Below are 13,416 nucleotides of genomic sequence, written 5' to 3'. Positions count from 1 at the left end.
CTTTGTAAGGCTGTATCCTTAACAGTTGTATTTTTTTTTTTAAATTGGTTCCAAATAAAAAGTAAACTAATATCCTCTCAATAATTATGCTTTCTCTAGGAACAAGGGAGACAAAATACTGTGGATGCTTTGAAGTTCTTTCCAGCAGGATAGTTGCAGCTACACCTTGAGAACTCATCTGAACCACATGCAGAGGTTGTTGACATTTTTCTTAAACTCCTTAATTTTAGAAAAGAATTTTCAATTAAAAACTTCCTGCTCTGTAGTTACACCTATAAGCTAAAAATTAATATTTCGCATCAATATTTTAATATTACTATCAATCAATCAAATTAATCTTCGTCTCTTTGTTTTCAGTAACTGACTTTGGGGCAGGTTTTTGTGTTTGTTTTCCTCAAGATTGCTTACAATTTGATGTAAATTTTAAGCATCTTGTAATTCATCAACTAATTCTCTCCTGGTTACACACTCCAAGTAATTAAAGTTCAGTAATAACTTATTCTTTCTGCTCCAGCACCTGCATTTCATTTGTTTATTTTCCCAGAGTCATAAATCTGAGGGACTGTCAAAGTGCCATAATATTAGTGCAATAATCAAAGTTAATTAGTCCCTCTCAATAAACAACAACAAAGCCATTACAAAGATGCATTGAAGGTTTTCCAGCTACCCAGTTTACAGATGAGATTCTTTTCTGAACAATTAGAATTTGAGAACTGTTAGTAAATAAATATAATGTTTCTGAAGTAATTTGACCTTCAGTGATCTTCATTCAATTAACAATTCATTAACTTTTGGTGAGATAACATAGGTATTAAGACAAGTACTCCTGAACTCCCATTGCCTTCAAAGCGCTCAGAGATTTGCTTAGAATTAAGGGGGTAATGAGAAGTTTTTAAAATAGAAGGTACTCAGTACTGCCTTATTTTAGTTACATGGAAAACATATATATAGCCATTTTTAGCTGGACTGAGACTACTAAATTGAAAAGACAGAATATCAACAAATCCCGATCTACTGAAAGAGAACGGACAGATTAACTTTAAGGAACACACATTATGCATGACTCTGTTGGAATTCTCTTGGAATTCCATGCTCTTGAAATAAAAAACAGAAAAAGAGCTTTAATGTGAAGTACTGAGGGGGAAAGGAAGACATTTTTCCTTCACAATCCTTTACTGTAAATCATTAATATCATCTGGTCAAGAGAATAAGGCCTAAATCCAAAGACTGCTTCTTGAAAAAACCTGTGGTTACAAAAATTAGCAATATTATAAACATCACTTACTTGGCAATACTTACCTGTAAACAAGCACTGTTTGTTTTGCGCTAATAAATATTATAATTACCTGTAGACTACTTACGTGTAAATATTAATACCACAGAGTGTTCTCCCATACCATTTGGGAGCAGTTGAAATATTTTCAGAGCTTGGGAAATAAAGCTAGACACTCATCGCTAATTTTAGCAGGAAAGAAATAAAATTCTGAGAATCTGACCCTGTGGTTTATTATTCAAGTAAAGTGTATAGGATTGTGCCAACAGATGGAAGTCGGCAGTCATAGCAAGCTCAGACAAAAGTAGCCTGCAATACTTACTAGCAAGTAAATGATTGTGGGAGGAATAAATTAAGAACACTGAATAAATTAAAAAAAAAAAGGGGGGGAGGGGGGGAAGTCATGAGTCAAAAAGAAACGAGGGAATAGACAGTACTGAAGAGCTTATATTTGCATGACAAATTGGAAGAAAAATGAAAGAAAGAGGGAAGAAAGGGGAAGGAAATAAAACATTGAGACAGACTACCTGGCAGCAGTGTTGTTGGGCCGGACGGACTAGGAAAGAAAAGGAGGGCAACATTCTTGGTTTTGAATGAGTCCTGAAATCTCCCATAGTACAAAAACTATGCTCAAAATAGCGGCTGCGTCCGATACCCAAGTGTGTACGTTCTCCTTCAGTTAGTTATCCACTTTGGTTGAGGAAATGTCCTGTCCTATAACTATGAAACATGCCTCAGTGCTTCTTTCAAACGTTTTCGCCCTTACAAAGCATCTGTACATAACATGGATAGCAGCATGTCAAGTCTTGCAGTCCATTAGAGTCACATGAAATGAAAAATCTCTATCACTGATATATCAGTGACTGAAGAGGATATTACAAAAGAAGACAAATACCTTCTTCCTTAGATTCGTGCATGGTAATGTAATATCCATTTAACTGCTCGTACTGCGCAAAAGACTTCATGTCTTGAAAAACACGGCTTAGTGTCGGACACTATATACATTCACTTACCCATTCCACAAGAATGCGTTGAACGGCATCATTGCCTCTTGTCGTATTTCTGCAGGCCAGGATAACATATGCCCCATGCAGTGCAAGAGACTTTGCAGTTTCAAAACCTATAACAGAACATTTTCCTAATCAGAAATAGACCTCAGTAACAAAACAGAGCTCTAAAGTTATCTGAAAAGGTGAGCCACATGTTTAAGTCTGACTACCTGTTTGATAGTCACCTGGACCCAGCTTTTAAGAGCACATATGAAAAAAAGGTCAACACCTCAATTTGACCAGATCTTTGGGACAATAATTGTATATCTTTTGTGCAAAATAGACTTGGGATCTTCAAAAAGCAGACTCAATTTCTCTGCCTTGGTGTCTTCAAGTGTTAGAAGAGCAGGATTACACTTACTCCTTACTTGTTTGACTGTGAAGAATGAGCCATACAGGGAGACTGCTGAACAATTATGCCTGGCAACATCACACTGAAAGTGATAGAGTATTCTAAAACTGAGCTCTGGGCTCTTTAGATGCACAATTAGACTTTGATTCATCAATCTGAGGACCACCTATGGCAAGGGGGGATCACCCAATGGGATGTGTGAGGGATTAAGAATCAAAGTCACATGGATATAACTGCTCCTTTTTCCGATCTGAACGCCACCCCACCTGTAGAACACTGCTGCGCTAAACCAGGGACCAGAGAACTATCCAAGTGTTAAACCACTCCCGGGAGGGGGTTGTCAAGCTCACTCTTAGAGAGCTAGATTCCACCTAAGGAGATCTGTAATCTACATGTATGTTTTATTATCCACACCCTTTAAAATATTTCCTAAATTTTTCCTTAAATTATCTGTGTAAAATCACCTAATTTTTTGTCCCATCACCAAATGATAGATAGAAAACAATTTTTCACAATTGTTCTCATTATGAATAATCAATCAAATACCATGCAGCTTCAACATATTGGTTATAGTATCATGGGACTAAACGGGTCACTGGATGTACCAGATGATACAGAGAAAAAAAAAAATCCATTAAAAAGTCTCTCTTTTGCATAACTCACTGATATGACTTAATCTGCAAGCACATTCTTTCTAAATCTGAAACAACTGGACAGACAGTTCACACTTTGCTGCAATTAAAGCACAGCATGAATCTATATCCCCGGGTTTTTTTCTTTCATCCATAGAACAAAGTTTCACAGTGGATTTCTAAATGACTGTACACAACCTATTTTTGCAATACTGTTAATCATTTCTTCCCCATTCTAAATTTGGGCACTTCATTTCTCCTTTCTAAAAGGAGATTTCAGATTAATTTCAGTTTGTTAATTTGGGACTGTACTGCAATTTAATGAGATCAGTTCAAATTATGAAACTGTCCACCAAAAGTTGCAACTCCACCTTGACATCTCATGCAAGCTTTGTAAGTGTACTCTGTTTCACTGTTCAATTCATTAATGAAAAGCTGCACAGAAGTTGGTCCAAGGTAAACTTCATTTAATTGAAAAAAAAAAAACAAAACAAAACAAAACCCAAACATCTGTGAGAATTTACACTAGGAGATGAAGAGTTCTCAGGAACACAGAATGCCCATAAGGTGCAGAGAACTGAGCCAGAAACTGGGTTTCTATCAAGGGTGAGCTACTACATATTTGTGATGTACTCAATAGTATCACTGGGTGCCCATCTCCATGGAGAACTGTAACAATGACAGAAATTTCCATCTAGCTGGAAGAGGCATAACATAGCTTAATGAGTTCCAATTAGACAAGCTTAAACTAGAAAATGAAGAGTCAAACTGAAATGCCCAGCCATTTGAGTATATGAAGAAGTCAAAGAGAAGAGGTATTTGTTTTAGCTTTATGACATTTAAAGCATGTTCATGTTTTCCTTTTAAAAATTGTTTACTAAAAAACCTATTAAGATGGGCTGTCTCACTTCCAAAACACCCTGGAGCAACAAAATTCAGTTACCACATAAGACATAACTTACATTACAGAAACAACAGACACCAAGACGAATTTATACCATTTTCTGCAATTACATACTTACAGTATTTAAGTCCAAGCAATTTTCTTGTATCTCTTTTAAAGCCATTCATTGTACCAGGCAACTTTAATTACCTGGGTAATTCATTGCATGCACATGAATTGAGCTACAGCATATGCAAAGATTCCCCCTGTTCCTAATTCCACTTTAAGCACATTTAACTAGAATTTTCTATGTAACTAATGTAAGACATGTTGTACCAGAGTACTATTAGCTAGCTGTATGCTTCTTGTTTTGCACAAAAAATACGCTTATTTTGACCAGCTTACCATAATATTAGAAACTAGTTGGAATGCCTGGGAATACAGTTTTCCTACTGTTACACAAAGATCTAGAGCTGATGGCCAGTGTAATTACTTAAGTGTGATGATGTTTTGCTAACTCCACCCCATGTCACACTATGCAAAATAATAAAAATTCCACGCCATTCTTTGTTACAGTTAATAACTTGATTCTCATTATAAAATAAACTGAGAACGATTTAACCAAGTTACACGATGCAAATTAACTTTATTTTAATACCACATTGATTGTTCCCTGCAAACTTGGAGGTGAGTGATAAACACTCCTCTTTAGGACATACTCTCTCTCGGCCACCAAAGGATGGTTCTTCGCCCTTAGGCAGACACGTTCTGAATCTTTCCACAAAATGATGTGCTTAAAAAAAAAAAACTCTTTTCAGAGGATTTTTAAGCAGTAGTCCATTCAAAGTACTGCCACAGGTCAAGTGCTGATATATCTCACCATCAGACAGATTTTAAACTATGAATTAATTCATGAACACTCTTGCACTGTATTTAGGACAGCTAGATTTATGCAAAAAAAAAACAAACAAAAACAAATCCAGGTACTCCAAACCACAAAAGAAGTTCCAATTCAACTACTGAATTACTAGCTATAGGTAGGGATTGTATATAACTATCACTTTGTGTGGACCATAATTCATGAGGCATCTTTTCAGACCATCTACCAGATGAAATATATCAAGAAGAAGGGGTCTTCCTCATAGAGCTCACTGGGGTCCAAGTACAATCTACCTACCAACTTGCTCATTCTCGCAACTGCAGCGTTTTTAGGTATATCCTTAAAACAGATCTTCATAGACCTGAAAATCCTCATTAAACAGTACAACTAAGTGCCTTTACAATTTAAGAATGCAACTTCTAACTGAAACACCTGAAGCAGGAGCTTGGAAGCACCTCAGTATCCAAGCCCTTTTATGGCTTTAGGTTTTTTGTTTCTCCTGCAAAAATTAAGGCTTCTTTCCTTCTTCAGTGTCACATAGCTTAAACAGGTGGGGAAAACCCTCCGGCATAGTGGAAAGCTTTTATTCTTTTAACAGACTTACTGTGTTAAACCAAGTTTGACAGTAACATTTATCTTTCAGCAAAATGTAGCCACGTTTTTCAATATATGGTAAATTTCAAAACCTCAGCCTAACACAGGGATCAAGGATTTAAAGTACAAAACTATTTAAGCTCCGTAAAGAAAAACTTTGCCTAGCTATAAAAAACTACATTGAATCAAAATCCACATTAAATGTGGTTTCATACACCAAAGTTAAACCACACACATCATAAATGCCCAAACAAGAGTAAAACCTCAAAAAACAAAAAAATCACAGTAGATTTAAATAGAAAGAGAAATTTAAATTACTATGTTAAGGATGTGCGTAATCAAGGAACCAGAACAACCTTAATTCTACCCACAAGAGCAACTCTGTGGACTTCAAAAGAACCAAAGTTTCCTTTACAATTTCACTTAATCTAAGACTGCAGCTGACAGCGTGCTCTCTCACAGTGACGCAGCCCTTTCACAATGAAGGAACTTTATCAGCAAGGATACTAGTTTGTTTTCCAGGAAACAAATCATACCCACCAGTGGCGAATCTTCCCTGCACCACAGTGCCAGGGTACTGCAGCTGAAGAGCTATTTAACCCAGGGAAAAGAGACAGCACAGCCTACTGCCGACAAGAACTACGGACTTTTACATTCTGCCTCGCTGCAACGGCTGGCAAAGCCTGGATGTGGCTGAAGGAAACCATGCCCAGCCTCAATGTATCATGGTTCTGTGCATCAGCTTTCAGATTTCAAAGCAGGCAGTTCAAAAGGAAGCTGCAAAACTCGAATATCTTCTTATAGAAAAAAACACACGTTATATGCCAGTTATGTTCTGGGTTTTTTTTAAAGTAGGAACAATCACATTAGAAAGCCAGCATATGATAATATACTTGAATATCGAGGACAGCCAATTAAAAAGAGTAAGATAGATACTTCCCCCAAATGTGACAGAACAACATGCTTACATAAAGTACACTTTGGAAAAGCAATCATAGCATATTTAAATACCCTATACAATGCGATGTTGAGCAAATATTTCATAAAACTAAAATAAACTTCAAGTGATTGCCCTGGAAATCTCAAGAGACAAGACTCTTGAGACAGACTAGTCGCCGCTGTTGCTCTAGCTGAATGAGCTCTCATCTGACGCTCAAAAGTGAAAATCCTGTTGAAGAATAAGACCTACATGAGGATAAACATTATGGCACAGCTCTTTACAGCAGCAGCTAACCTGAAGGACTGGGAGCAGAACGAACATGAAAGCTACAAGTGCACAGGATTTGCTACAGACATTTAAAACCCTTCAGCCCTTTGCTCACAGCATGCTTTTCATAAAGACTCAGAAATTAGCACTCAATTTCATTCTTCATCTTCTATGATGATTGTTCAATTCAACACTCTCACATTCTTGTCTATCTGCAGTCGACTGCTCAGGTGTCAATTAACGAGCAGTTAGCATCGCTCAATTAATACCAGCTACATTGTGTCAACATACAGGAGATGAGTATATGGCTCTGTCAAATGGTGCAACCTCCTCTATAAAACAGAGACAAGGACTCACTGAGTGGAAAAGTAATTCAGCAACTTCTTGTTTAAATAAAGCGGACAGCATACAGTCCATTTATCATTGGGGGACATTTTGTAAAGAATTTGCACCAGGTATTTACAAGTTATAAAAAACATTCCTTTATTGCAAATATAAGAAAATTTGAATACACAAGCAGAAATACAAAAACACTTCAGACAATAGCACGTTTTCTTCAGCTTCTCCACCTTCTCCCAAACACTCCAGGATACCTTGCATCTGTCATTTACAAGACATTTGAAACAGTGATGCTATCTTTCTTCGCAACAGCTTAGTCCTCAATGTAAAAGCCTACAGGGTTTGATCACATTTAGTTTCTTCCTTTCTCTCCAACAACAGAAGAGCTCTGGAGGCCCTGGGATTCTAAAACATCTTCACGTGCGTTGAGTAATGATTTAACGCTGTCATGAGTGCAGCCTGCCTTAACCCAAAAGTCACAAGCTGTTTGAATGTGAACTAAAAGCAAGTCCAGAAGAAAACCACCTTCCCTTCTACTCCAGTGAACAGCAAGACCAAGTAAGTGAACAAAAGTGTTGTGTGGAATTGGAAATGAAAACCATTAGCCTGCTTGTATTATGTACTTCTGGCCTTTCATGCACTGATGGATTACTTATGGACTGTAGAACAGCAGAAACCAACTCGGATTTTATAAGCATGAATGTATTATATCATGAAAAGTGTGTATTACTTTCACAGGTGTGTTCGCGTTTTTCTTTTCTCCCCACTACATTGTTCTCAAACTTCCATCTTGCTATTGGTTCTTATAAACAGATGCCCCATCCGCAGAGTGAAGTGGGTTAATTTTCAGAATAGATCTAGGTTTTTTTGAAAAAAATTTTTTTTTTTTTAATATAAAATGGGTGACTTGTACAAATTCATTCTTTGATAAACTAGCAGATGGAAGAGCAATTTCTCCATATATGCTAGTATGATATTGCAAGTAAAAATCCAACTTCCAATTAATAGGAAGCTTTTTATTTGTACAATTTGGTGGTTCTTGGGAAGGATCAATAATTTTATATAACCTTCATAAAGTAAAAGCAACAGCTTTTTTAATTAATTCTGCAATCCAGAAAATATGAAACCTTAATTAAAACATTCTTGGCACTAAACGTAAATGAAAAAATACTTTCTGGCCTCTTTCACTCAAGGGCAGTATAGTCACTAGTTCAGGAATTTGCATTTTAACTCTGATAGCGTACAAAACATACAAGTTAAGAGAACTCCTTCCCTCGGGGCAGGAATGATACAAGAAGGATGCTATTTTCTTGGGGTTTTGGTCTCCTTGCTCTGAGTTCTTTCCAGAAAAAAAAAAAACAAACCACTTCTCAGACACTTCCTCTTGAACTATGCATAGGCCAATACTTAGCACCTTAATTTTACTTTGATTTAAGATCTCTGGGAGAAGTATTCTCATTCTTTGGCCAGTGCGTTTCCACAATACAAATCCAACACCTTACCTAGAAAACATACTGCATGCACAGAACCAGCAGAGTCTTGGCAGTTTTAGGCCATCAAACAAAGGCCAGTATGTATGCGTCTTTTTAAACTCTTAACATTCTGATAAGGCACAATTTTTACTCAACCATCAGAAAGTTCACCTGCAACATCCAATCATCATCCAAATCACACCTGATTATTTTTTTTTTTAAATGCAGAAGTAACAAAAGTATCACAAAAATATTTTTCCAGGTAGAAGATGTTACTCCTTTCAAACACCTTTTGCTTTGAAAACAAAACTGTACGTTTTTCCTAAATCAAGAGTAAACTTCAAGTTTTAGCTAAAAAGCAAGGAAATAAGAAAAACCTTAGGAACAGGACCATGGCACAATATACAATACTGAAACCTCTTTTTTTTCTAAAATGCAACATGTAGTCTACATGAAATGTAATTTAAGTCCAGTTTTACTACAGAGGAGAGTTGTGAAAAGGTTAAACACTCAAGAACTTGCAACAGATCATCTTCATAATGCAAAATAGACTCTCATTCCAATGCTGCATCTCAAACAGACTAGGTGTTTTTTGATTTTTGGGACCCAAGAGAACTACATATAAATGGGAAAGAGACTTGTCGCCTAGACATCACTAGATTTATTTCAACTTGGAAGACTTAAACACCAGTGACAGTGAAGCAGATCATCTTATTCAACGCTTCCTCAGAGAAGGAGTAAAGTGGATTTGAATGTGCTAAAGATAAAGCAATGAAGAGTCTGGAGTTACTAAAGCTTCTTTTCAAGTTGAAATGCTGCAACAATGATGTGTGATTTAGGGAAGAATCTTCTGCAACTAAGATGTTGGTGCCTGTGCCGGTGGCTTAAGGGTACAGCATCCAGCAGATCTTTCACATGGAGTGATGGTAGTTCTATGTGGAACATCACATCATTGACAAACTCATACTTTTCAGAGCCCAAAAAGCACCATGCAGTCTCTATGCACATTGCTTGGCCACGATCACTCTCCCTCAATGTGGATATTTAGGATAAAATCTTAAGAGACACATTGTTCAAGCTGCTCCAAATGCAAGTTTTCAAGCAAATAAAGCACCACAATATTTTAAGATACTAAATTTAAAATGAGCAATACACATAAAATACTAATGCTGCCTTTGTTTCTCTGTGTTTGCAGGCACACAGTAATGACATATACTGATATTTTTTGATGTTATATGAAAGATATAGCCTGCCTCTCCCATTGTGTGTAAATTGGACAAACATGTTTTTCTTGGAGCCATGAACCACAGAAAAAGCCAACCAAAATGAAATAGGATGACTAATGCATTGGTTCTGTTTTCCATCTAAACAACTTAAAAATATGCACTTGTTACACATCACGCTTCTTTGCAATACATTGTTCTGGGCAAGGCAAAGTTATTCTTAATAATAAGTGCATTGCCATCATCACTGACAAAACCAAAAATATTTTGTTTCATCTGAAGGGATCACAACACTAAATAACAATGAAAAATAATCCTTAAATCGATGGGGTTATAAAGATCTGTGACTCATTGTTTGTGTAAAAAATTAAAAATGCATCATTTGAGGCAAAGAAAGTTAAATCCATAACTGAAGACGCTGCAAGCAAACACAGATACAGAATGATACGTCAAGCACATACATAACAAATATGCTGCGACTAAGAGCCACAAAGTTGCAGTCACATCTGGTATCCGCTCTAGCTCTACCGTCCAAAGATCCCTACCAACTCACTTTAAGATGCAATTACGCAAGACATGAACAAAGCTTGGACTGCAGTCCTTTCAGCTCTGTTAAAACCCAACACTGACAATTATCTCAGCTACCCAAAGGCAGAGTCTAGCAGCAGATTCAAACCCATGTTTCCCATCCTTTATGCTGCAGAGGTGCTACTATCCAATATAAATATTGCAGTAACGGCCAAGGGTTCCAGTCTGGAATGAACCCTATTGCGAGATGCAGCATGTTAAATACAGGGCCAAGCTACTTAACATCTCCCATGATAAGACCTTGTTTTAGTTGTTTTAAAACAATTCCCACCAACCATTAAATCTCTGCCCCTGAAGTGCATGGAGATCACCGCCCTGAAAAACCGTAGGTTTGAAGTAAGTTAGATATTCTTAAAGAAGCTTCATTAAAACATAGAGGGAGACAGAAACAAAACTGAAATTTAATACTAAACTGCACAGATCATCCCAATCAAGATTTTTTTTTTCAGTTGCTCGGTCATGTAAATACAAGCAGGTCCTGTCAGGTGCCTGAATAAATGAGCAGTGGCCAGGGATCGGAATGAAGGGAAGTGAAGGAGAGGAGATAAGAACTGAATTTTCAGTGAAATCCCCGTTTTACCTTTTACATCTACTCCTTACATTAGATGTACCTGCCTGTACATTAGACACACATCGGTTCTGTTTTACCTCAAACCAGGACAGTCCACCAGTACAGCAACCAAAAATCACAGTCAAAAAGGATTCAGACATGCATCTTCCATTTCAACTAATCCCAAAGCTCTGTTTAAATAATATACACCCCTTTAAGAGGAAAAAAAAAAGTCTCAGCCTTCATGTTTCATCTTGCTTTTCTTCATCTATTAAATAATCAAACTCCAAACAAATTTTTCCTGAATATTTTTAGGTGTATTTTATCAGTCCAATGGACATTATCAGAGTGGCATTCAACCAATACTAAAATCATGTGCAGAAATTAGTACAAGTAGTCATATCTTAGCATTGCATCTGCAACTGAAGATTACTCTATTTGAACTTTTTATTTTCAGTGTTTCTTCAAGCACAGAATAAATCTATGTTTTCTTTTGATTGTGGCTTCTTGCAAGCAAGTCAGCCAGTTTTCCTAACGCAAATCAATTACTGTATTTAAAAAAAATAAAAAATCAGAATTTAGTACTTGCCTTTATATTTCAATGTTTAAGAAGAATTTATCAGAGTTTATTTTTCTGTTTGTATGCATAGAATTTTTTCCTTTGTAACAGATAACATATCACACAGGGGATGATAGGCATCTGAATACGCACCAACTTGGCACATTTTCTAGACAAAAACAACCTTTCCACCTAAAAGTGCATCTACATGTATTATTACCAAGTCAAACAGAAAGAGCTATATACATTTTAAAAGAAACCTGAGATAGCAACTTTGTCTCAAAATGAGCAGAACTCATTTTAGTGTGACTCATATTCCTTATGTTAGTAAAAACCCTAAACTACTCTATTCAGAATTACACGTGTTTATACTCATAAGGGATAAAAAAATATTTTGTTAGACTAGTTATGTTAATACACTACTTTTATTTTTATTGCAAAATAAATGCTTCCAAAATAAACATTTAACTGAAATCTAGAGTAGCAGAAAATCATAAATCTGCCCCCATTGTAAGTCAACATCAAACCAGCATCTCAGTGAAACCTAGATCAGATCTGAGTAGCCAAATTTAACATGACATTTAGGGTACCCTACTTCCCAGTAAGTAATCATTCCTGGATGTTTAGTCTCTACGGAAGTGACCATTTTGTTTGTTTAAATAAACTCAGTCTATTTATAAGTACCATTACTTGAATGCATTATTAACAAAATAAATAACATTTTTTTGCATGCTTCATCACTGTTTTATAGCAAAGCTGAGGAAAGCTAAAGAGAAGCAGTGGCAACAAAACTCACAACAGTAACACACACAAAAAAATAATTAAGGATTTACCTAACATCAGTAGCAAATATCAAGGGCCAACAATAGAGAGACTCCAGTTTCTAGCTAACCCACACACACCCTTGAAGGGTTTGTGTTCTGGAAAAGTGTCAGTGCAAGAGCATTCATAACTGGGTTTATAAAAAAATCTGATCAGATATTTATAGAATGGTTTGAGTTGGAAGGGACCTTAAAGCTCAACTAGTTCCAACCCCTCTGCCATGGGCAGGGACACCTCCCACTGGACCAGGCTGCTCAAAGCCCCATCCAGCCTGGCCTTGAACACCTCCAGGGATGGGGCATATTCAGTATCAACTAGGTTTTGCAAGCTGTTTTGAAGGGCATGTGTTTTTTCCAACTCATCCCCAAAACTTGGGCGCTTTCATCCCCTCTTACTGTTGCTATTTTTAACACACCTTCTTAGACAAGATTATTCAGGTGACCAGAAAAAAGCCCAGAGAATTTAAAATTTATCTTTAACTGTGTCTCTCAGGCTTTTTTTTTTTTTAATCAGCTATTAAAAAAAAAATAATAAAAGCGTTCCAAGTTCAGAGAAATGGGGTTGGCAAAGCCTCCTTCTCTAAAGCTGCTCTTTGCATCAGCAGTAGCTTTAGGCAACGCAACAGCTTTTCCCACCAAAGCAAAAATGGAGAAAAAAGCCAGAAGTTGTCTAGCTTCTTTTCAAGTACACTTCTGTTCTTCTGTAAGCCAACAGTATCATAGGTTTCTGTACTGCTGAGCTGGGCCCTAATTAAACATAACAAAAAAATTAGTTGAATGTTTTGAATCTCCTTTTGGCAAGTACAACAGTGCAATGTTAATAAAAGTAAATTTAATAAAGAGAAATACTTCATCCAAGGCAGAATAATTAAAAGACATACTGTGCTGTCAGCTAAAGTGCTAGATCCTCCAAGCTTTAATCTGGAAGTTATTTCATGAGAAATACTCAGTGTTATGTAAAGATATCAAGAAAGTACTATAACATAAAGTGGAC

At 36.6% G+C, this 13,416-nt stretch overlaps 1 protein-coding gene across 4 annotated transcripts in view; it reads right to left on the bottom strand.

The window, feature by feature from the left end:
• The window catches only part of WWOX (WW domain containing oxidoreductase), a 532,132-nt gene that overhangs the window by 500,477 nt on the left and 18,239 nt on the right, over nucleotides 1-13,416 (bottom strand). For all 4 annotated transcript variants that reach the window (XM_063334661.1, XM_063334662.1, XM_063334663.1 and 1 more), the window contains exon 5: nucleotides 2,287-2,393. In XM_063334661.1, coding sequence (XP_063190731.1) covers nucleotides 2,287-2,393 — 107 coding nt within the window. The remainder of the gene's footprint in view (nucleotides 1-2,286; nucleotides 2,394-13,416) is intronic.

This window comes from Chroicocephalus ridibundus, chromosome 4 (genome assembly GCF_963924245.1).
Source record: "Chroicocephalus ridibundus chromosome 4, bChrRid1.1, whole genome shotgun sequence".
Classification (NCBI taxonomy): Eukaryota; Metazoa; Chordata; class Aves; order Charadriiformes; family Laridae; genus Chroicocephalus; species Chroicocephalus ridibundus.
The sequence above is the reverse complement of the archived record's forward strand: the minus strand, read 5'-3'. Positions and strand labels throughout refer to the sequence as shown.